General features: G+C 42.0%; 1 protein-coding gene across 2 annotated transcripts in view; it reads right to left on the bottom strand.

Moving 5' to 3' along the window:
• Positions 1 to 289: 289 nt before the first annotated feature.
• LOC137185224 (neural cell adhesion molecule L1-like) overlaps positions 290 to 23984 on the bottom strand; it is a 31158-nt gene continuing 7463 nt past the window's right edge. The window contains exons 4-22 of one of the 2 annotated variants that reach the window (XM_067593568.1): positions 23873 to 23984; positions 22272 to 22415; positions 21858 to 21969; positions 18823 to 18983; positions 18300 to 18459; positions 17781 to 17908; positions 16534 to 16635; positions 16041 to 16247; positions 15882 to 15952; positions 15574 to 15799; positions 15166 to 15272; positions 11399 to 11672; positions 11191 to 11313; positions 10235 to 10411; positions 10008 to 10121; positions 9642 to 9791; positions 9339 to 9470; positions 9179 to 9251; positions 290 to 3456 (exon numbers count right to left, since the gene is read on the bottom strand). The exon at positions 23873 to 23984 is cut by the window's right edge and continues 20 nt beyond it. In XM_067593568.1, coding sequence (XP_067449669.1) covers positions 3198 to 3456; positions 9179 to 9251; positions 9339 to 9470; positions 9642 to 9791; positions 10008 to 10121; positions 10235 to 10411; positions 11191 to 11313; positions 11399 to 11672; positions 15166 to 15272; positions 15574 to 15799; positions 15882 to 15952; positions 16041 to 16247; positions 16534 to 16635; positions 17781 to 17908; positions 18300 to 18459; positions 18823 to 18983; positions 21858 to 21969; positions 22272 to 22415; positions 23873 to 23984 — 2832 coding nt within the window. In that variant the 3' untranslated portion in view covers positions 290 to 3197. Of the gene's footprint in view, positions 3457 to 7183; positions 7310 to 9178; positions 9252 to 9338; positions 9471 to 9641; positions 9792 to 10007; positions 10122 to 10234; positions 10412 to 11190; positions 11314 to 11398; positions 11673 to 15165; positions 15273 to 15573; positions 15800 to 15881; positions 15953 to 16040; positions 16248 to 16533; positions 16636 to 17780; positions 17909 to 18299; positions 18460 to 18822; positions 18984 to 21857; positions 21970 to 22271; positions 22416 to 23872 lie in introns of those variants that run through there. The other variant, XM_067593569.1, reaches the window with a different exon arrangement.

The raw sequence follows: 23984 nt of genomic DNA, 5'->3' as shown, positions 1-23984 counted from the left end.
GGTTTCCTGTAAAATCTAGAATAGAATTTAAAATCCTTCCCCTAACTTACAAAGCCCTTAATGGTCAGGCACCATCATATCTTGAAGAGCTCATAGTACCGTATTATCCCACTAGAACACTGCGCTCCCAGTATGCAGGCTTACTGGTGGTCCCTACAGTCTTTAAAAGTAGAATGGCTGTTTCAGTTTCACTGCTGAATTTTTAAATTTTAGTTTTTTCATTCTCAGATAGTTCAAAGCTTCTGAAACAAACTGATCCAAAGAAGAGATGAGGCAGCAGCTCGCTGTGTTCAGATATAAGTCCATGTTTATTTATTAGTCGGGTTAGTTTGTCAGATACAGAACAGCACAATGCAACAAGCAGGTACAATGTCAGCACACCTCAATATTGCAGGACAGCTCCCCTCATTCCCCATCCCCCCCCCCCACCACACACACACACATCTCCAGTGTAAACCTGTGTGTCCCTGCAAGATCCTGATACTGATTCACTTCATTGATCATATCGTTGCTACAGATGACATCACTGACCGCGTCACCAGAACTGAGAACCGCACTGTGGTTGTTGTTGTTGTTGTTAGCATTAGCATTATTGTTATTATTTATACCTAAAATGTTTTGTCTTTTTTTTTTTTGTACTAGTTTTTGTCTTTTTTCCCAACGTGGTTATAAAAGAAGGCTGCGACAGACAGACAGACAGACAGACAGACAGACAGACAGACAGACAGACAGGGCTGTACAACAGTCGGCATCAATGTCGGAGCAGAGAGATGATCAACAAGGCAACATGTTGAGGATTTTTACTCTGGTAAAAGGTAAACATCTGTGTTACAAAGCTCCATTGAGCACAACACCATCCTGCTGCCACAAATACTCTCTGGAGTTCCAAATGTGGATTCATCCACCACTGAAAATAGTCCCCAACAAATTTCCTCCTGTTTGTTTGTGAAATAACTGAGCCTTTTTTTAAAATAAATAACTCTCTACCGACTCCTGAGGGAAATATCTGCTTCTGTAGCTGCAGGTAGTGTTCAGCGGCTTTTTACAGCTTTTTCTCTGAAAATGATGCTATGAGACGCTGAGAGTGAACCAGAACAGTAAAGTTGCAGCCGGACAGATAAACAATGAGCTGAAACTCACTATAAAGCTCCGTAAAGCTGAGAGGAGCTGCAGAGTCACTGATAATTCTCTGTAGGTTCATCACTATGAGCCAATAACACATTACACACTGACAGCTCAGACTGTGGAGGAGAGAGATATAAGTTATAGAAGCTTTATCTTCAGTAGGAACCAATGTGCTTGAGGCTGAGAGCCACAGAGTATAGAGTCGCAAAATACTGAGAGATGGACTGACACATTGTTGGTTTTAGTCTTTTTATGGGGTTTGTTTACAATGAGAAAATATGAAATAAACCCAACACCAGCTTGAGAGACACCACTCTCTGCTCTCTGCTCAGCGATGTCAGTATAAATGATTCCCTCTCTGCTCCACAAACATTAAAAACGAACTTCAGCTCTGGGTCCAAACACATGAGAAATCCTTGGTTTGCACTCCTTCTTCCCACAAGCTGTCATGTTGAGTTTGTCTGGCAAAGTGGAGCCACAAAGAGGCACCAGCAGTGCACGCCTGTCTTTCACTCCAAGGCAACGAAATAAACCCTCTAAGTATTTAGATTTCCAGTATGGTCCATCCAGGGCTGCAGAGGACATCAATGCATCACACTCATGTCCATTAGAAAAGCGCTGCCTCACTGGGATGTATAAATGTTAACGTTTATGACATGACTTCTTAATAATCAATAATATCTGCTGCATCTCTAAGCGCTATAAAGGAAGTGGATGAAGGGAGGGGTGTTTGTTCTCGCTATGATTCTAGTCTTCTCTAAATGTCTGATCTACGAAGCGACACAAGAGGAAAAGAGTAACTAAGAGGAGACGATGGTGTTGGGGTTGTATGATACAAATGCTACAGCAGCTCAGCTTCAGTGCTGCAGTACAAAATCAAACACAGCAACAGATAAAAAAAAAATTACAGTTTGATCATCTTATAAAAGAATTGATGAAAATTAAAAAATGACAATCTCAAGGTTCTATTTACATTCAGAGAATGATACGTCAGATCTCATTTCTTTCTCCTTCTTGTCCTCCTCGTGATTCTGTCCTCCTCTCCTTCCCTCGCTCCTCCCTCGCTCCTCCCTCGCTCCTCCCTCGCTCCTGTATGGTTTGCTACAAAGGACCGGCTCTCCGTGTGGTTTCTTTATGTATGCATCGTCTGTGTGTGTCTGTGTGTGTCTGTGTGTGCATAGGAGTGTCTTTCTGTCTATGCTGTTGTTCTGATCCTGCATTTTCACCTGCTGAGCAAACAGGAGGACGATGGGAGAGGAATGTTTGTGAGGAGAAACAGATGAAGGCCAGATGGACAGAACGACGGAGAACGTGAGGAGGCTCAGCTGGACTCTCTTAAGGCAACAGGAGAGCACGAACAGTCACACACACACACACACAGAGTAACAGTCGCACTTTAAAATCATACTCTAAATATCAACTACGTGACTTTTGAATGCCTCAGTGGTGGTGGTGGTGGTGGTGGTGGGGGGGGGGGGGGGGGGGGGGGGGGGTCATGCATCTTCGGTTTGACAGTCACACACACATCAATAAATAGTCAAATCATTCCCAGACGCATGCACACATGAACACAAATAAATATCTCATAAACTGCAGAACCAAAGACACACAGTGGTGATAATGATGCACTAACTGAAAATTAAACATTATTAAAGGTAAAAACATGACGTTAAAGCATCATTCTGGTGGTTTCCCATATTTTTGTTCTTGTCACCAAATGTCACGTTTGGATCTAAACCAACGATGAACTGATCTACGGGTCATTGTTGGTATGTAGAAAATCACCAGAATGATCATTTAAATGTTCATGTGGTTGAGACATTTTGGTCACAGATGAAAAAACTTTTCTCCCCTTTGTCTCAGTCTTCATCACATCAGCCATCATCTTCATCCTCCCTCTGTGAAGAGCTATCTGAGTGTGTGTTCTTGTCTGTAGGTGTGTGTGTGTGTAAACTTGGACATCCTGTAAACACTTCACTGTATAAACCTGTGGAATGTACTGAGACTGTGTGTGTATTGTTGCAGGCAGTGTGTGTGTGTGTGTGTGTGTGTGTGTGTGTGTGTGTGTGTGTCTAGCTGGGCCGGTTCAGGATGGTTGACATGGATGGAGCGATGGGAGGAGGGGGGACTGCGTTAACAGGGGAGGCGGGACCGGAGCTCTCGTTGCCGTGGGGAACGGGCCCCCGGCCGCTGTACTGGCCGATGAAGGAGCCGTCCTCGTTAAACTGGATGTCCACGCTGTCTCCGTATTCCGCCAAAGAGTCGTCACTCCCCAGCTTGCTCTCCCCGCACAGAGACGGCTGGCTGTCCGAACGCTTCTCATCTGCATCACTGAAAGACGACAGAGAGACAAACTGTCAGACGTTTGCTGCGTGGAGGCTGACGTGAACGCCTCCACCTTAGTTACTGCTGCTACACCTGCCAATCTTTCCCTTCTAGCTTGGTGCTGAAGGCCAGTATACTCCAACACAACGGCTTGTCGGACCGTCGCTTAGCTTCGGAACCCTCCTTGTTTCCAGCGTCTATCAACTTTCCAAAACCAACACTTCAGCATCACAGCCAAGACTGACCGGCTGTGTGGAGGCAAGACGGGAGACAAACAACCGAAGCTGTGGGAACATGTTTCAAGCGGGATCCCAGTTGAGCTCTTCTCCTGAGATTCCCTTACCCTTACCCGACCCAACCTGAACGGACCCGACCCAACCTGACCTTACTCGATCTGACCCAACCTGACCTGACCCAACCTGACCTTACCCGACCCAACCTGAATGGACCTGACCCAACCTGACCTTACCCAACCTGACCTTACCTGACCCAACCTGAATGGACCTGACCCAACCTGACCTGACCCAACCTGACCTTACCCAACCTGACCTTACCTGACCCAACCTGAATGGACCTGACCCAACCTGACCTGACCCAACCTGACCTTACCCAACCTGACCTTACCCGACCCAACCTGAATGGACCTGACCCAACCTGACCTGACCCAACCTGACCTTACCCAACCTGACCTTACCTGACCCAACCTGAATGGACCTGACCCAACCTGACCTTACCCAACCTGACCTTACCTGACCCAACCTGAATGGACCTGACCCAACCTGACCTTACCCGACCCAACCTGAATGGACCTGACCCAACCTGACCTTACCCAACCTGACCTTACCTGACCTTACCCGACCCAACTTGACCTGACCCAACCTGACCTTACCCAACTTGATCCGACCCGACCCAACTTGACCTGACCCATCCTGCGTCTCAGAGGGTTTATAGTTGTAACATGCAGGTCCTCTACCATCTGCAAGGGCTGCGTCACCCTCCGCACCCTCACTTCCTACGACCTTGTGCTCAACTGACTGCGACACTGTGAACGTCCTCCTGGACAGACAGTCTGAAAATGTGTGACATTATTCCCGTATTTAAACGATGTAACATCTTCCCCCATGACACCGACTTTTCACTCTGCCTTTGAGTGTAGTTGTTCAGAGTAACTAAGAACAGTTGGCAAACCCCAAAAGTCCTTGATTCAACTATTTACAGAAAGGATGAGGAAGAAAGCAAGGAGTATCCCGGCAGAGAGCTGCCATCCTCTATTCAGCCGCTCCGAGTCCCTCTGCAACTGAAAATGTATTTAAGAAGTCTTCATCCCAAAGTGCCATCAATACTCTCAACTCTGCAGAGTGACTGATGAGATTCAGGCCACAGACATTAAGTGTTTTTAAAGTGTAATGTGACCTTCAGACTGCTTCACTTTGTCTCTTGTAAGAATCAGATGAATTGTGGTTTCATGTCTTGATGAGTTGAAGACAGTTTTCCACCCTGGTGGACAATAAATATTTCTTCTCATCTATTTTTAAGACTTTTGGTTTTTGATGTGGTCGGACACACGTCGTATGAACTACTTCTGATTGAGCCTCATGCAGTTTACAATAATAATTTACCGTCTCTTCAATCCGCCTCCTCCTCCGCCCTCCACTTTACTCACTGCAGACATGTTCACCTCATTTTTACTGATAAGGTCTCTGCCATCAGTAAGCAGTTCTCTGAGCCTGACTAAGTCAGTCTGCAGCTAACAGGGACAAACTCTCCTCATTCTCCCCTCTGACCGAGGAAGAAGTCTCCAAAATTCTGCTGGACTCTCATCCTACTACCTCCCCACTGGACCCAATATCATCCAACCTGCTACAGACCATTTCCCTACAGACCAGTTTCACTCCTGCCCTTCCTGTCAAAAGTACTTGAGCACACAGTCTTTAACCAAGTCTCTGAACTCCTTTCTGCCAACAACCTGTATGACGTGAATCAGTCCGGCTTTAAGCAGGGTCACTCTACTGAGACTGCACTCCTGTCGGTTATGGAATCACTGTCAGGATGATCTCAGGATCCGCCCTCCGCTGGTTCATGTCCTGCCTGTTAGGGAGATATTTTAGAGTATCTTGGAGGGGAGAAGTGTCCAAACTGCACCACCTCACTTGGCGCAATCATCAACTCCCATGGTTTCTCATACCATTGCTATGCTGATGACATCCAGCTCTTCCTGTCATTCCCGCCTTAGGACCACACAGTCTCAGCTTGGACCTCATCATGCCTTGTTGATATATCACAGCATGGATGAAAGACCGAGCTCCTTGTCATCCAGCCAGTCCCTCCATACAATAAAACATCAGCATCCAGCTCTAATCAACCAACTCATGCCCACAAAGTCTGCCTGACGCTTGGGTGTCATGATCGATGACCAACTAACCTTTAAGGTTCATGTGGCCTCAGTCATTCGGTCGTGTCGGTTTGTCCTGTACAACATCAGGAAGATCAGACTCTACCTGTCTGAGCATGCAGCACAACTCCTGCTACAGACCCTCGTAATATCACGCATTGACTACTGCAACTCGTTACTGACAGGCCTCCCTGCATGTACTTTCAAACCTTCTGATCTGACCGTCTGATCTTCAATCAGCCCAAATCAGCACACATCACCCTGCTGTTCATATCCCTCCTCTGGCTCCCAGTTGCTGCCCGCATCAAATTCATAACCCTGACACTCACTTAAAAAACAGCAACTAAAACAGCTCCCGCCTACCTGAACTCCTTCATTCAGGTCTACACTCCCTCCTGCTCACTACGCTCTGCCAATGAAAGACGCCTGGTGCCACAACAGGACCCTAAGTCACTAACTAGACTCTTCTCTGTAGTTCCACGGTGGTGGAACAAAACACAAAGCAAAACAAAACAAAACAAATCTGCCTCTATGCACTCTCTGCATTGCCTCGGTGCACCACCTGTTGGCAACTACGTCCTATCAGACTCTATCTTAAGCTTTATGGCTCTTACTCACACTGTCTCCTGACTAGATACATGCTTGTGTTGTGTCAGTCTCAGATGTACGTCGCTTTGGATAAAAGTGTCTGCTAAATGAAATTGCAAATTGTAAATTGTAAATCTGAAATTTGTGGTAATTTTTTGAAAAATGGTTCCTTGATTTCAGACATAGGCAGACAAAAGTAGAATCACATGACAACTGTCCAAGCAGACCTGCGAACTCTGTTAGCTGGTTGAAGGATTTGTCTCCAGCTGACTTCTAAATCCTGAAACTGAAAGATATTGTGGGAAAATAATATATAATATAACAAACCATAAGGCATAAAACTGACCTCTGTGTTGCTTGTCCCAATGTGTTTTTCTTTAGTAAAAAGGTTTAAGCTGTTTGGATCATTATTATTTAACTACTGCAAAACCACCCATAACTAAAATATACAATTTAGTTGCATAAATTCTATAATACTTGTAAAAGTCATATCCACACCTACTATCATATATCATATAATACAAAAGCTAATTAGTTAACTCATGTGACGTTCACGGTTTAAGTTTGATTTGTCAAATGTTTATCACATGTACATTTTTAGTCTGAATTTAAATTCTCAAAATAACCACAAAATACCAACAAAAACACAAAGTGATATAAAAAACACAAAAAAGATATCAGAAGAATTATTAAAAAGAATAAAAATAAGAGTCATTCTTCTTTTCCAGGGTATTTCTTATTAGCATGCCTAAAAATGACAAACAAAAAACTCCAGCAAGCTTCAGTTACATAACGAAGCCACTGGTTGATGCTCCATCACAACACAAACATGCATCTGAGAGCTAAAGACGGGGTTGACTTGCTCACCTCTCCAGGGATCTGCAGCATTAAAGGAAGATAAAAAGGAAGGAGAGCTGGGAGAGTTAGAGCTGTCTGCTAAAGTCAAGCTAGCAGCTAAAAATGTTTGTGCAAATTACAGGTTTCATTCTAAAACTTGAAACCACAGGAAAAGATTTAAAACCTCATAAAATGGCAAACTTGTACACAACAAAATCATCCACATAATATATTCAATATATAACAGTATGATAATAATAATAATAATAACAGTATTTCATTTAGAAATGGAAAGACTCAGAGATGTTTTGATGTTACAAACGCAGGAAACCATGAGTCAGATGATTAATAGCACCTGAATAACATTAAACTGACAAATCTCTTCTTCTTTGTCCTCTTTTGAGTCAGCAAACAACAAACTGCATCACAGCCGACATCTGCTGAGGACTGAATAAATCTTTCCTGTATTATGTAAATGACAGCTGTGTGATCGGCTGTATTAACATTTAAAATTAGGTTATAGATGAAGTTATAGATTAAGTTATAGTTCTCTGCACTACAGTGATAAAATAACTTTAAATCATAGTCTGATAAAATCAACATAAATCCAGTTTAATGACAAACACCATATATAATAATTATCATATATAATCCCAGTTATTGTGTTTGTTTTCCTGCAATGTTCAGTTTCAAAAAAATCACTTTTCACTTCAGTTTTTGCACAAATTAAACAAACAATATATAATTTGGTAGATTGTTCTTATGTGGTGATGAGGAGGTTGTTTAGACTCATAAACTGATCAACCTAACATCTTACGATGATGATGTACATTAGTGCCGCTTGAAAGTTTGTGAACCCTTTAGAATTTTCTGTATTTCTGCATAAATGTGTCCTAAAACTAGATAAAGTGAAACCAGTATCTGGTGTGACCCCCTTTTGCAGCAATAACTTCAACCAAACGTTTCTAGTAACTGTTTATCAGCTCTGCTCATCAGCTTGGAGGAGTTTTAGCCCGTTCGTCCTCACAGAACAATCTCAACTCAAGGATGCTGGTGGGCGTCTTTGCATGAACAACATGCTTCAGGTCCTTCTACAGCATTTCTACAGGATTAAGGTCAGGACTTTGACTCGGCCGTTCCAAAACATCATCTTTCTTCTGCTCTAACCGTTCTTTGGTGGAACGACTCAGAACTCAGAGCTCCATCAATGATTGCAAGCTGTCCTGGTTCAGAGGCAGCAAAGCAGCCCAAACCATGATACCACCACCATGTTTCACAGATGGGTTCAGGTTCTTACGCTGGAATGCAGTGTTTGCTCATCACCAAACAGAGCGCTTCTCATTCAAGCCGAAAAGTTCGGTTTTGGTCTCATCCATCCAGAGAACATTGTTCCAATCACCTTCTGGCTCCACGTGGTCTTTAGTGAACTTTAGACGGCAGCAATGTTCTGTTTGGAGAGTAGTGGGTTTCTCCTTACAGCTCTGCCATGAACACCATTGATGTTCAATGTTCTCCTGATGATGGACTCATCAACATCGACTGTAGCCACTGCAGGAGACGCCTTTAGTTTCCTAGACTTGAGTGTCATCCCATTGATTGAAACACGCGACTCTAATTTCCCCTTCAAATTAATTGATAATCCTCGAGCTTCACATACTTCTGCCTCCCACACATATGTAACATTACATCATTTTCCTCAATAATTAAATGAACAAGTGTAAGATTTTTGTCTCATTTGTTTAACTGATGTCTCTTTGTCTAGTTTTAGGACTTGAATGGAAATCTGATCATGTTTTAGGTCACATTTATACAGAAATAGAACAAATTCTATTCTGTATCTCTCTCTCTCTCTATATATATATATATATAATAGGCATAATAATAAATAAATGCATGTGAGAAAAGACCGACCTGTACTCTCCAAAAGTTTCATCCTTCATGGGCCGAGCCTCAGAGTCCACCTCCTTGTCTTCTTTGTCCTTCACTGTAGGGAAAACCTCAACGTCAGTCGTTGTTGGTGAGAACAGTGTGCATGTGAGTGTGTTGTTTTTATAGCATCCGTCTGTCTTGCCTGCGTATTTGCCGCCCTTGCTGCGTTTAATAAGGCAGAGGATGAGCAGTATCAGCACCAGCAGCACGATGGCGCTGATGAGTCCGATCAACCAACCCTGGGTGGCAAATCCACCGGCCACCTCCGACGGCACTGAGAGACACGGAGAGATCGTCAGCAACACGAGGAAACGATTCACACTGAAGATGTTCATGCAGCTGCTTTTTAACGGATCCAACATACTAACAATTATTGTGTATGTGTATCTTATTATCTTATTTTATTATTGTGTGTGTGTGTGTGTGTGTGTGTGTGTGTGTGTACCTGGTCCTCTGGTCCATGTCACATCTTCCCAGTGAGTCTTGTTTCCATGTATGATCTTAAGACGGTACTCAGTTCCTGGTTGGAGGCCTGTCAGCGAATAGAAACCCTGCGTGGAGTTCAACACCTCTGACTCCTCCCACTGATCCCCAGCTGCAACACACACACACACACACACACACACACACACACACACACACACACACACAGTAAATTTGTTTGTCTTCATCATATTTCTATCAAACTGTTTTGTCGTCTATTATTCTGCTTTAGGTGGATCAATACATCTAACAGTCATGATAATAATGAGGCAGGTAATTAACTGTATAATATCTACAGTTAATTATTGATAACCCTGCAGCCTCTCACCGCTCTTCCGGAGGTAGTGAATGTGGAAGCCGTGGTTCCTGTCTCGCTCTCCCGGCACCCAGCTCAGGTTGAGGGATGTGTTACTGGGAATTATGGTGATGTTGGATGGAGGAACTGGGGGAAGAGAGAGACAGGTGGAGGTAAAGTTGGAAAGATGTAAACGAAGGAGAACGTTAAGGAATAAAAGACTGCACGTGATGGTAGAATCCTGTAAACCGTCGTCTCACCTCCGTCCAGCAGGGTGGCGCCCCTGCGTGTGATGGGAGGTCCGTCCCCGGCGCTGGTGCGTGCTATCACTTTGAAGATGTAATGGCTGCTGGGGTCCAGAGAGTCCAACATAATGTAAGTCATACTGGGATCGCTGATGATCTCCATCTGCACTGGACTGTCTCTGCTCTCCACCTCTGCAGAGGAAACAAACCAGTGTTTCCAGTCATCTGATGAAAAGTCACACAAAAACTTTCTCCACCAAACATCTTGAATGTCCTTAAAGGATCATTCTGATGATTTTCTATATTTGTCTTCATGTTTGGATCCAAACCAACAATGAACTGATCTACTAACAAGTATTGTGTTTGTATCAAAGCTGATATATCTTATTAAAAACACATCAGTGAGTCTCACCGCTGCACTGGGTCACACAGAAACGGCTCCAAAGACTAATAACAGCATCATGTTTTCAGTCTCCAGAGAGTAGTTCTGTGTAGTAGTTCTTAGAGAAGATATATATATATAATGTAGTACAAAGTCAATAGGTTGTGATATGTAGCACAATGAGCTATTGGAGCTCATAAAAAATAAGAAAATCCTTTAAAGTAAACCAACAGATTTTTGGCCACTTGGAAAAATATCCGTGGTATCCCGGGATTAAGCTTGTGGTTTTAATCCGGACTAAACAAACGAGATATAATTTATATTATTAGCTTCAGAGGAGCTGGTTACCTTCAGACAGAGTCAGGCTAGCTGCCCTGCCATTTCCTGTCTATTTGCTAAGCTAACTGGTATCAATCTTTATGCCAAATGATTCTACTACAATATTGTCAAATGAAACAATAACATCAGAAAATGAGAACAAAACATTATTCACTCATTAACTACCCGCTGTTCTGTGATTAAACTCTAATCTCATATATGGGAGAATTCTGGTTAAAGAGTGAGATATCCAGTTATTGTCAGACTTTACCCTGCTGGTACTGCACCACGTATCCCAGCAGGATGCCGTTGGTTTCAGCCGGAGGCGTCCAGTAGAGCGTCAGAGACTTCTCCGATGGACTCTCGAACCTCAGTGATGCAGGAGGGCCGGGAGCTAACAGACACAAAGCACACGCATTCACATTTATCCAGATTACAGATATGTTATTGTGTTTATGCAGGTGACCGATCGTACTCACCTCCCTCTGGGGTGTTGAAGTGGTGCGCTGGGGAGGGGGGGCTCTCTCCTTTGCTGTTGAAGGCGGTGACGGACAGCTCGTACCGAGAGAACAGTTGCAGCCCGGTCACCTCCTCTGAAGTCTTCATGCCATGAACGACCACCACCTTACTCCACTCGTCTTTCTCCTTCCCTCGCTCCTGTCCTCTCTCCCGCCTCCTCTCTTCCTCGTGATGATGCTTCCCGAGGGACCTCCGGCCCCGGGCCCCCGGCACACCCAACCTCCTGATGTAGATCTGACACAGAGGCAGAGGGAAGTAAACACATGTGGAGTGGATGCGTAGTATGACTAATCCTTTGCTTCGTGGGTTACAAGTAGAGCTGAAAACCACAGCTGCAACGACCGGTTAGTTAATCATTGATCAATTATTGACAGTTTTCAGCTATGCTCCAGCTTCTCAAATGTGAAAGTTTGCTGTTTTTCGTTGTCATATGTGACATAAATTGAACATCAGAGGTTTCGCAGACTGAAGGCTGTATTTCATCACTAGTTTATAACATCTCATAGATCAATCAGCCCTGGCTGAAATGATTGATAGTTGATAGAGAGAAAACTAATGGACAACTATGTTGATTATCAATTAATAGTTTAAATTATTTATGGAACTAAAATGCTAAAAACATTCTCTGAATGTGCTGTTCAGTCAGTATGAGGTGGCTGATGGCTGGATCGTTAGTAAGATAACAAAAAGCAATGTGACCTTTGCTGCAGGAGACTGTCACATCCTGTGTGGACTTTGTTTGTTTTTTGGACTCTGTGTTTTTGTGTTGTTTGGGGTTTCCTGTGTTACACGTCTGTCAGGTCCTTCTGGTCGTACGGTTTTGCTTGTTATGGTTTGGGTGGTGGGTTTAGAAGACTGTTGTGTGCTTCAGTTTATGTAATTCTTATGCTGGGTTCTGATTTAGAGTATTGTGTTTTCTGTTACTCTGTGTTTCCCTCGTGTGTTCATGTGCTCCTCCTCACACCTCTGCTGTCACCTTCACACCTGCCCTCCATCAGTCTCATCAGCCCTGCTCGCCGTGTCTTCTCAGCCTATCAGCTGCCCAGTGTCTTAGTTTAGTTTGTATTTAAGGTCTGGTTTTCAGTTGAGTTTTGTTGGATCTGAGAATAAAGAAGGTTTACTTCAACCCTGCATTTGGGTCCGTTCCTGCTACTGCTGACAGGAGACCACTGTTGTTTCACTGGTGTTTACATGCAAGTCGCCGCAGCCCAACCATGATCTTTCCCTCACCCTAACCAGGTGGTTTTGTGCCTAAATCTGACCAGACCTTAACGTTGTCAAACCATAAAACATCATTACTTTCAAAAACGGTTGTTCTTCTGATCCCCATCCGCCCTCTAGAGGGCGCTGCTATTTTTCACTATTTTCTGACTTTTTATGGACGAAAATGATTAGATGAAAAATAATCAATAGATTAATCAATATTGAAATAAAGGGTTAGTTGCAGCCATAATTGCAAGCATGCTTCATCTGTCACAAAGCTGCTGCGGTTATCATTGATACATTCAGAGAAATCCGACCTCTGCTGCGGTTGCAAAACCTCTTAATTTGTTATTTCCAACAGAAAATGTTTAAATGTCTATCTGGACATTATGAGAGACAACCATGCTGATGTCTGGATATCTCCTGTAGTGAAGTCAAAAACTCTGACAGTTATTGCCATTTAAATGAATTTAAATAAAGTTATTGATTAATAACTTTAAGGATATATATATATTTTAGGGGCATTTTATTAGTGATAGCAGAAAGATAACGGGGACGAGGAGTTGTTACATGAATAACCTCTTCTGGGTCATTTAAAGATGTTATGTATCAAATCTGATGAAGGTTGGATGAAATTTCTGACGGGTGGTGAAAATCGGCCTTGAACCAAAGAATATGATACACCTCTCAAATGTGAGATTTGGGTGATGAACATGAATGGTATGACATTTGCAGCAACTGCTGAATAATGTCGAGAGATTTGAAGGACTTAAACAATTTAAAAACTTCGATTGTTTCTACTAGACCCAGAGTAGATCATATATACTTGGTTTTAAAGATTCTGCAGCCTGCTGGAAATGAGGACACGCTGGTATATCCATCAGTTCTGGATTAAGGTTCATTTAAGGTGCATTTTGTAGTCCAAAGCTTTATATGTTTCCAGCTTCAAGTTCCTGGATGTCTTTGTTCATCAACTCATCCAGACTCATCTCATCTGAGAACACTTAAAGCTCAGCTGTCGCCACAGATTTGGGTGAACTTGTATTGGTGCTCCGTTGGGAACATACTGACTGACACACAGCATCACAGTGTGGTACAGGAATTACCATAGATACATGTCCCAGCTATTAGCAGCCTTTCAGGCTTGTTATAGGCTATATAACATTATATATATTGTTGATATACCTACCTTGTGGTGTCTAATATTAACCTCAGCATGTATGTTAAAACACAGAGAGGTCTGTAGTGAACTGGGATTTGGGGGTTGATACCGTTTGTTAAACAGATTTGGTGAAAAATTTAACATTTTTTAACCACTTGAGAATTTATTAAAAATGGTCAAAAATCCTTCCAAAATGCCACATTAAGACACCAAAACCTTGAAGAACCACAGAAAAACTTTTGACATTTGGAGATTTCTGTAAGAATTGCATTTTTCAGTGATTGGATGGTGAATACTTCTGTTGTGGAAATTGCTCAGAAATCCCCTTATTGTAAATATATTAAGGAAAGCCAATCACGCTCTGAACACCTTCAGTCTCTAGTTTGTGGTTGTAAAGTTTCATGAAGCTGTGATTATCCTCAAGGTCACTATAGGTCATTTTATACAGTGAGGTTAATTTTCAAAAAATGGTCTCACTACAGTGAAATGGCTACTATGGGGACTAACATCATCACACATGAATATAGTTTCCAGTCAGACCCAGTTTGTACAATTTCAAGATTGTTTAGTGACCCCAGTATGCAGAAATACACCGAACACCACCATTCAAATACACCAATTTTAGATTAGCCAAAAATAACATTTATATTACTATATTATATTTATAAACTGCATGGGACTAGTATAAAGTGGGCATGTCTGTAAACCATAGAACCCATTTTCATTCAGATATCTTGAGGTCAGAGGTCAAGGGACCCCTTTGAAAATGGCCACGCCAGAGCATTATTTAGCCACCATAGTCAGTATAATGGAGTCTGTTTCATAGGATGCCAGTATTTCACCCTAGCTTTAAAAGCTACAGTCAGTAATGTTGGCCGAGGGCGTCGGTGTCCTGGCTGAGTTTTAGATCCATACATGCGGTTTTCACTGCGGCCACTGGGGGGTTCAGTGAGCCTGTGGGGGCATGTATGTACATTTCTTTTATGAATGTGTAAGTGAAAGGATGAGGTGGAAGCACACTAATGATTGTGATATCCATGTGAAATATGCTTTTGTATTTTTAATATTTATTTATTATTTTTCAGAGTTGCATTGTACTTTTTATACTTTGGCTTCATCTTTTAAAGTCAGCCCCTTTATAGGCCTCTTGTTTCTGTGTTTGGGTGGGTGGGAGTAGGGGTTCGGTTGTACAGCACTGATGTTACATGCAAAATAAAAAAACAAAGAAATTTGGCCTCCTCTGTTTTTTAAATATCCTGCTAGCTAACACACTAACTGTGACAAGAAGCGTAACCTCATTATCATTAAAAAGTCAGAGTATTGTTGTGACATGAGCCGACAGAGAGCTGTAAGAACCGCTACCTTGTATCCCCTCAGCAGACCTCGGACCCTCTGGGCTTCGTTCCACGTCACTCTGACTGTGCTGTTCATCACGGTCGCTTTAACTCCGCTGGGAGGCTCCTCAGGCTCTGAGAGACACATGAGAAGACATTTAACATCATAATCATAACGTAAATCTACAATAACTGAACATATTTCCACTTGAGGGCAGAAGAAACAAGCTGTAAACAAAATATTGACATATCATCTTTTAAGTTGACATGTTGAACATGTTAGCAAACAACTGCTTATTTATGGAGCAACATTATCATTCATGCAGAGTTCCAGGTTTATTGCAGCCTCACAGATTTAAGCTCTTATTATCTACAAAGTCCCTCCATCACAGTATTTCAGGCTGTGTTGCAGGAAAGACTGAAGCAGGTGACGTACTGTCCTCTCCGGAGTGTCCGATCTCAGGTTCTGGTGGAGGACCGTCTCCCAGTGAGTTGACAGCCTGGACTTTGATCTCGAACGGTGTGTATGTTCCTGTTCCGTTTACCAAGAAGGGCGGCGACCTGACGTAGCTGTGGTTCCAGTGTACACCCTTGCCCCCGGCCTCCCGCCATGACACCTTGTACTGGAATCCCTGGCCGCTATGTAAGCGCTTGTGCATCTCCTACAAAGACACAAGGAAACAATGGATTTAGATTAAACTGGGTGGCATACACACAGCAGAGCATGCAGACTGAAGTACTCACATCCCACGTAATGATCAGAGTCCCTGGATCTATGGAGTCACTGCGCACACCTGTGGGGTTACTGCCAGGAACTACAGGAAGAAACAGAAGCATTAGATCTTAACTGAGACAGCTTTACTGGGAATCTCCTCACAACATTGACTGTACAGTGTCGCTCACCAGCAGGGGGCGTGCTGTGGAAGTCTGAAGACTCGCTGGGCTCGCTGGGGCCCAGCTCGTTGACCGCGATGACCCGGAAGCGGTAGGTACAGTAGGGGTGGAGGGTCAGCTGCAGGCTGTTGACGTCTCCAGAAACTCTCTTCAACTCCTCCCAACTCCACTTCCCCTCCTCCGAGTGCTGCTCCTCTCTGCTCTGCACGATGAACCCTGACAGCACACCATGAAGCCAAATATCAGGACCATGTTGCTCAATCCCAGCGCAAACAGAAAACATTACAGCACAGAGAATATCCAACAGCTGAGGCTGATGGGAGAGTTTACAGGTATTTGATCATAAACCAAAGTATTGGACAAATCACATTTTGACTTGTTGATGGATAGGAAGAGGTCACCTAAATGATTACAGTTCATTCTTAGGACCACATGAATGTGTGAAACAACTTCCATGGCGATCCAGCCAGTAGATGCAGAGATATTTCTGTGTGTTGGGTACCTGTGACGGGGCTGTTGTGTGAGTGTCCGGGGATCCAGCTGAGAGTGAGGCTGTAGTCGTCCACCTCAGACAGAGACAGATCTTTGGGAGGGTCCGGCCGTGCTGAGGGTCCAACACAAACCCGTTAGTCTTCACTGAGAGAAGCTTTTTCTTTCATAGAGTTTCAACAACTCAAGTCAAGTCATTTTTATTTGTATAGCCCAATGCTTTACAGCCTGTAATACAACATCCTCTGTGCTAAAACCCCCAAAACTCCCTAAAACACTTTAACAAGGAAAACATGTTAGAAAGCTCAGGAAGAGCAACAGAGGAGGATCTGTGCTGTGTGTACAAAATAGAACAAACATCACAGAGTACAGCATGGAACAGCACAACAAAATTATAAAGCATTTATTATATATATATATATATATATATATATATATATATATATATATATATATGATATATATGAAGTGGTGGAAGAAGTACTGAAATCATTTACTGCAGAGTAAAAATACTCCATTACAAATAAAAGTCCTGCAGTAAAGATACATAAGTATTATGAGCTTGATGTAGTTAAAGTATTGCAGTAAAAGTACATAAGTATTATGAGCTTGATGTAGTTAAAGTATTGCAGTAAAAGTACATAAGTATTATGAGCTTGATGTAGTTAAAGTATTGCAGTAAAAGTACATAAGTATTATGAGCTTGATGTAGTTAAAGTATTGCAGTAAAAGTACATAAGTATTATGAGCTTGATGTAGTTAAAGTATTGCAGTAAAAGTAGTGGTTTGGTCCCTCTGACTGATATATTATTATATATGACATCATTAGATTATTAATAGTGAAGCATCAGTGTTAGAGCAGCATGTTACTGTTGTAGCTGCTGGAGGTGGAGCTAGTTTACACTACTTTATATACAGTTAGCTAGTTTAGTCCAGTGGTTCCCAACCTAGGGGTCGGGCCCCTCCAAAGGGTCAGCAGATAAATCTGAGGGGTGGTGAGATGATTAATGGGAGAGGAAAGAAGAAAAAACAAAGTTCTGATACACAAATCTGTTTTCAGTTTTTGGACTTTTTCTCTAATCTTTGATTTTTGCTGAAATATTGGATCATTTGAACATTTATTGAAATGAAAGCATGTGAGAAGTTTAGAGGGAAAAATCACTATTTGGTGGAGCTGTTAACAACTCATAGACATGTGAAATGTGACCCCGACTACACACACACACACACACACACACACACACACACACAGTGACGTACCGACTACAGTGATGGAGCCGCTCGCTGTCACATGGTCCAGGTCAGTGATGACCTCACAGGAGTAAGACGCCGTGTCGTCTGATTGGACGTCTGTCACTTTCAAGGCGCCGTTCTCAAAGATAGTGACTCTAAACACACACACGTCCCTTCGTTAGCTTCCTGTCACTTCCAGCATACAAATGTTAACTGTATGAGCTCCGAGCTACAAACACGTCCTCTTATTTAGCATTTTTCTGTTTTCTGACATTTTGTTAACTAAATAAAATCGAGAAAATAATCAGCAGATTAACTGATAATGAAAGAAATGAAAGAAGTTGCAGTCCTACTTTTAACTGACTTGTATGATTTTATATCTCCTGAATGATTTTTAAATAATTTATTAATTTCATGTCATTTATCTGGTTTAACTGGTTCTCTCATGTCCTCAGTTTGAGCACTTTGTTAAGAAACCAGCACACATGTATGATATGACTGTATATGAACGTGTTGTATTGTTGCTGTGGAGGGAAACACGTTTACTTGTCGTCTGGTGAGGATTCCTGCAGTTTGTGTCCATCTTTCCTCCAGACGATCTGGGATCTGTTCAGCCGAGGGTCTTTGTAGAAGAGACAGTCCAGCAGAGCGTCTCCTCCTCTGGGCGTTCGCACGTCCTGCGGCCTCGTCAGTATCACCGTCCGGTCTGACGGGAGCAGGAAGACACGGCGCCGCATGTTGTTATTAACACCACTCGTCACTGATGTTGGTAAACTACACTTTCATGTCATCATTCTCATTCAGACAGACAGAAGACTGTAAGATGCTTCTATTTCATGTTGCAGTTCAGTAGCACACAGTAGACAATTCCCATCCCTGACCATTTCCTCCTGTCGTTTTCTGATAAAAACTACAATGAGCAGCTGTTTTAGGAAATTACTGAGACCTTAACCGTGTCTGAGGTGTTTTTAAAGATTTACGTCTTCATTAGGAAGCAATAAGCTCAGAGCTGAGAGCCACAGACTGAATAGAAATGTAGAATGACAGCAGGTTGTTGCTGATGACTCACTGAAGACCTCCAGATGAGCAGTGATGGAGATGTTTTTGTCCTGCACTGAGCAGGTGTACGCTCCCGCGTCATCGTGACTGACGTCGGACAGCCGGAGCGTCCCGTTGGTCAGCAGGGAGATACGAGGGTCCGACAGCAGAGGCCCCGTGTCCTCGCCCTCCCTGAAGAGAACAAACACAAAGATAGTCACCGTATTGATCCTGACATACATGAATCAGACGTGTCACTGCTGCTCTGTTCAAACCGGGTCCTTCAGCATTTATTCCAACATCCCAGTGACTCCAGCAGGGGGAGTGTGTTTACTGGTTGATCACTGATCATGACAGACAGAAGAGATCAATACAGGACGAGCCGGAGAGGAGAGACGAAGGATATCTATTAAACACAATGAGCATAATGGCCTGTAAAGCTGAAAAAGCAAACATTTAGACCTTGTTTATCTGACAGTGAACATGCAAAGAAACGTGACTAATGTGAAAAACTAAAACACATAACCTTCGTTATTTAGAGATGGATGAATCAACTCGTCCATCATGGATTTACTGAGACACATTCATCAACAAACAAATAACAACAATAACAAAAATAAATCAACAAACTCACATAATGACTATAAACAAATATGAATGTAATATATAAAAGCTTAGAATCACAAGTCTGAACATAACATCTACATTTATGCATCAGTTCATGTCAGTTTAAACATGATGCAGATCTAAGAGTTATTTTTCTTTAGAAATATATTCAGAAAACATAAAAACATTATAAAGTATAAAGCTCCAAACCTGAATCTGTAATGTTTGATAAAAATACACCTCATCCACAGATGCTCTCTGTTCCAACGTAGCTGTTCTTTGAAACAAGTGAATAAAATACATATTTTTACATTTTAATATTTATTGAACTGTTATATTATGGTGTAAATATCCTCTGCTACACTAGCAGCTATGTCAGTCTGCATGTTTTACCTTTATCACTGAAATTGCTTTCTAACAGCCTTGATGTGTATATATTTACTCTCCTTCAACATGGAAATCTGTTAAAAAATAATCATTTAACAACAAAAATACCAGAGGCAACTAAAAACATGTGTGTAATCTCAAAATACAAAAATATTACAGAGGACACGACCTCAGTGTCCTCAAAGCTGCGTCAAGTAACGTCTCGTCATTTAATATGTGAGGAGTTACAAACATCAGCATATTAATATTATTCATAAAAACACTGCATGGTTCACAGACCAGAGACTGAAGCACAGACACTGATCCATGTCAGTGACTCTGAGCAGGTAACAGACTCTTTTAAGACTCTAAAACGAGACTTTATACTTCAGTGATCTTGTCTCATGAATTAAATGAGTATTAGCATTGATGTCCATGTTAAAAGAGAAAGAAATGGAACGTCAACACTGAAGACCTGTGGTCGTATTTATCGAGCTTCTCTCCAAACACCAGCAGCTAACACACAAGTCTGCTGGCTGGTTTAACAAGTACAGGAGCCACGAAACGGAGTTAGCTTGCCGCTAACTCTACACAAAGGAGTGACCTGGGCCCTCTGCACGACTGGAGTACTGTCTCCCCAGCAACGCCTGCATGTTTCAGCTTCAGAGCCAAAGCCTTCTCAGCCTGACTCACCCACGGATTCACTGGCTACAAAGCAGGACACCACAAAGCATCTCTTCCTTCATGGACTGGTAACAACTGGGCATAGCCTAGCAACACAGTGAAGCATAGTACGGCTAAGCAAGAATGTTTAACTCAAACAATGTACTGTACGTGTATTGATTTGGTTAAGGTTATACATTGAACTGTTGTTGTGATGTCCTTGTTGCCTATAGTCAGGTTACTGCATAGCCACACCGCTAGGTTAACGTTAGCATGCTTAACACATGTTACATCCAGTAACTAGGCCTTGCATGCATCTAACCTCGTTTTAACCTGGCACCTTTAGCATACACCAATTGGCCTTGAATAGAGAACCACACAGTTAAGAGGTTAAAACCTAGTTTGGTGAACTTTGGTTCAGGCAGCACATGTGGTTCAAGACACCACATGGTCTGGCCTTTTATCCCTGTAGTTCCCTTTATCAGCCAAATTGTCGGCATGCCATGTGCTCAGTCACCAGGTGACTGCAGCCATCTTGCTATTGTCTTCCCTACACACACACACACACACACACACACACACACACACTCACACTTGTATATAGGAACACTTAGCTAGATTAGTATTGTGTGTTGCTTTTACCCTTTTGTTAAATAAATGCTTTTGGATATACCTGTTGTCTGTTTTAATGTTGCACAAGAATAAGTTTTGCCAACTTCTGCTATGTAAAGATCCCCAAATCCTTCAACCTTAACTAGCTATTGATATGGTGATTTTGTTTATAGTTATTAAATTAATTATTTATCAAAGTCCCAAATTCATAGATTAGTACACTTTAAGACTGAATTTTCCCTGAGTCCAGGGTGGTGCCCCGTTATTATTAATTCTGATTAATAATTTTATTGATTTTAATAATTTACAATTATCTTTGATAATCATTAAATATTGCTGATAGCCAAACTTGTAGCCACAGCCCAACAATAATAATTGTTAGTTGCAGCCTTAGACTCCACCAACTGTCTTTTCATGTTTTACTGCTCCTGTTCAAAAATGCATGTTGACCAAACAAAAAGAAAACTAAAGCTGTGAATCTGAACACCAACGTGTGGAGGTGGAGGAGCTGGTCTCAGGTGTACCGGTGATCACATGATGCGTCCTTCATAAAGAGAGCTCAGTCAGCCTATTGACTGTAGATAAATCCATCTAAAAGATCAATACATGACATGATTGCTGCCTTTCTCGACTTTGTTGTGGAGAATATTGATTCTGTAAAGGCAGAGCAGTGCAGGAGGAACACCTGATTCCTTTTATTCGCTAATGTTCACAGCTCGTCTCTGCCCCAAAGTGGCCAAAAATCACTTACTGCAGGTTTATGTACATGCTGGGATGAGTGTGTGTGTGTGTGTGTGCGTATGTGTGTGTGTGTCTCACCATGTGACGTGTGGTCGCGGCGAGCCGAAGGACTCACAGTGCAGCTCGATGTCTCCGCCCTCAGTGACTCTGTACACGACTCCATCAGACGACAGGATCTGAGGAGGCAGCTCTGACACACACAGGACACAAATACACATCATTACTCATCAATTAGTACAAAAACAAAGGTTAAAGTCTTATTTTGTTTTGTGCAAACAAAATGAAAAACAATAAAAAGTTAAATTAAACACAACAGAGAGAACAAACAAAGAAAAAGGAAGAAAAAATATTGAAAACATTGACAGTAGAATGACTGAATGTGAATTACTTTAGTCATTTAGTGCATGTTCTTGTCAGGATGTGTGTGTATGTATGAGTGAGTGTGTGTGTGTGTGAGTCTGTGTGTGTAAGTGTGTGCATGTGTGTGCGTACCAACAACATAGATGTAGGTGTTGAGAAGGATGGATCCGTATTTGTTGGATGCTTCACACTGATAAACAGCTGTGTCAGTAAATTCCACGTCGGTCAATTTGAACACGCCGCCGTTCACAGTGCGGCGAGGATCATCATCTACCTCTGCAGAGAGAGAAGAGCGGAGGAAGAGGAGGAGGGATGAAGGAGGATGAAGAAGCAGATGTAGTGGGGTATATAGTAGTAGATATAGTGGGGTCTATAGTAGTAGATATAGTGGGGTCTATAGTAGTAGATATAGTGGGGTCTATAGTAGTAGATATAGTGGGGTATATAGTAGTAGATATAGTAGGGTATATAGTAGTAGATATAGTGGGGTCTATTGTAGTAGATATAGTGGGGTCTATAGTAGTAGATATAGTGGGGTATATAGTAGTAGATATAGTAGGGTATATAGTAGTAGATATAGTGGGGTCTATAGTAGTAGATATAGTGGGGTCTATAGTAGTAGATATAGTGGGGTATATAGTAGTAGATATAGTGGGGTCTATAGTAGTAGATATAGTGGGGTATATAGTAGTAGATATAGTGGGGTCTATAGTAGTAGATATAGTGGGGTATATAGTAGTAGATATAGTGGGGTATATAGTAGTAGATATAGTGGGGTATATAGTAGTAGATATAGTGGGGTCTATTGTAGTAGATATAGTGGGGTCTATAGTAGTAGATATAGTGGGGTATATAGTAGTAGATATAGTGGGGTCTATAGTAGTAGATATAGTGGGGTCTATAGTAGTAGATATAGTGGGGTATATAGTAGTAGATATAGTGGGGTATATAGTAGTAGATATAGTGGGGTCTATTGTAGTAGATATAGTGGGGTATATAGTAGTAGATATAGTGGGGTATATAGTAGTAGATATAGTGGGGTATATAGTAGTAGATATAGTGGGGTCTATTGTAGTAGATATAGTGGGGTATATAGTAGTAGATATAGTGGGGTATATAGTAGTAGATATAGTGGGGTATATTGTAGTAGATATAGTGGGGTATATAGTAGTAGATATAGTGGGGTATATAGTAGTAGATATAGTGGGGTATATAGTAGTAGATATAGTGGGGTCTATAGTAGTAGATATAGTGGGGTATATAGTAGTAGATATAGTGGGGTATATAGTAGTAGATATAGTAGGGTCTATAGTAGTAGATATAGTGGGGTATATAGTAGTAGATATAGTGGGGTATATAGTAGTAGATATAGTGGGGTATATAGTAGTAGATATAGTGGGGTATATTGTAGTAGATATAGTGGGGTATATAGTAGTAGATATAGTGGGGTATATAGTAGTAGATATAGTGGGGTATATAGTAGTAGATATAGTGGGGTCTATAGTAGTAGATATAGTGGGGTATATAGTAGTAGATATAGTGGGGTATATAGTAGTAGATATAGTGGGGTCTATAGTAGTAGATATAGTGGGGTATATAGTAGTAGATATAGTGGGGTCTATAGTAGTAGATATAGTGGGGTATATAGTAGTAGATATAGTGGGGTCTATTGTAGTAGATATAGTGGGGTATATAGTAGTAGATATAGTGGGGTATATAGTAGTAGGTCGTACCTGTGAGTGACTGTCCATTGATGCTCCAGGTGATGGAGGGAGTCGGGATGCCTTCAGCCTGACAGTCTAGTCGGACAGTTTCCCCGGGAGCGTACAGCAGGTTCTGAGGCTG

This window comes from Thunnus thynnus, chromosome 6, assembly GCF_963924715.1.
Source record: "Thunnus thynnus chromosome 6, fThuThy2.1, whole genome shotgun sequence".
Lineage (NCBI taxonomy): Eukaryota > Metazoa > Chordata > Actinopteri > Scombriformes > Scombridae > Thunnus > Thunnus thynnus.
Note: the sequence above shows the minus strand (reverse complement) of the source record. Positions and strands in the feature narration are given on the sequence as shown.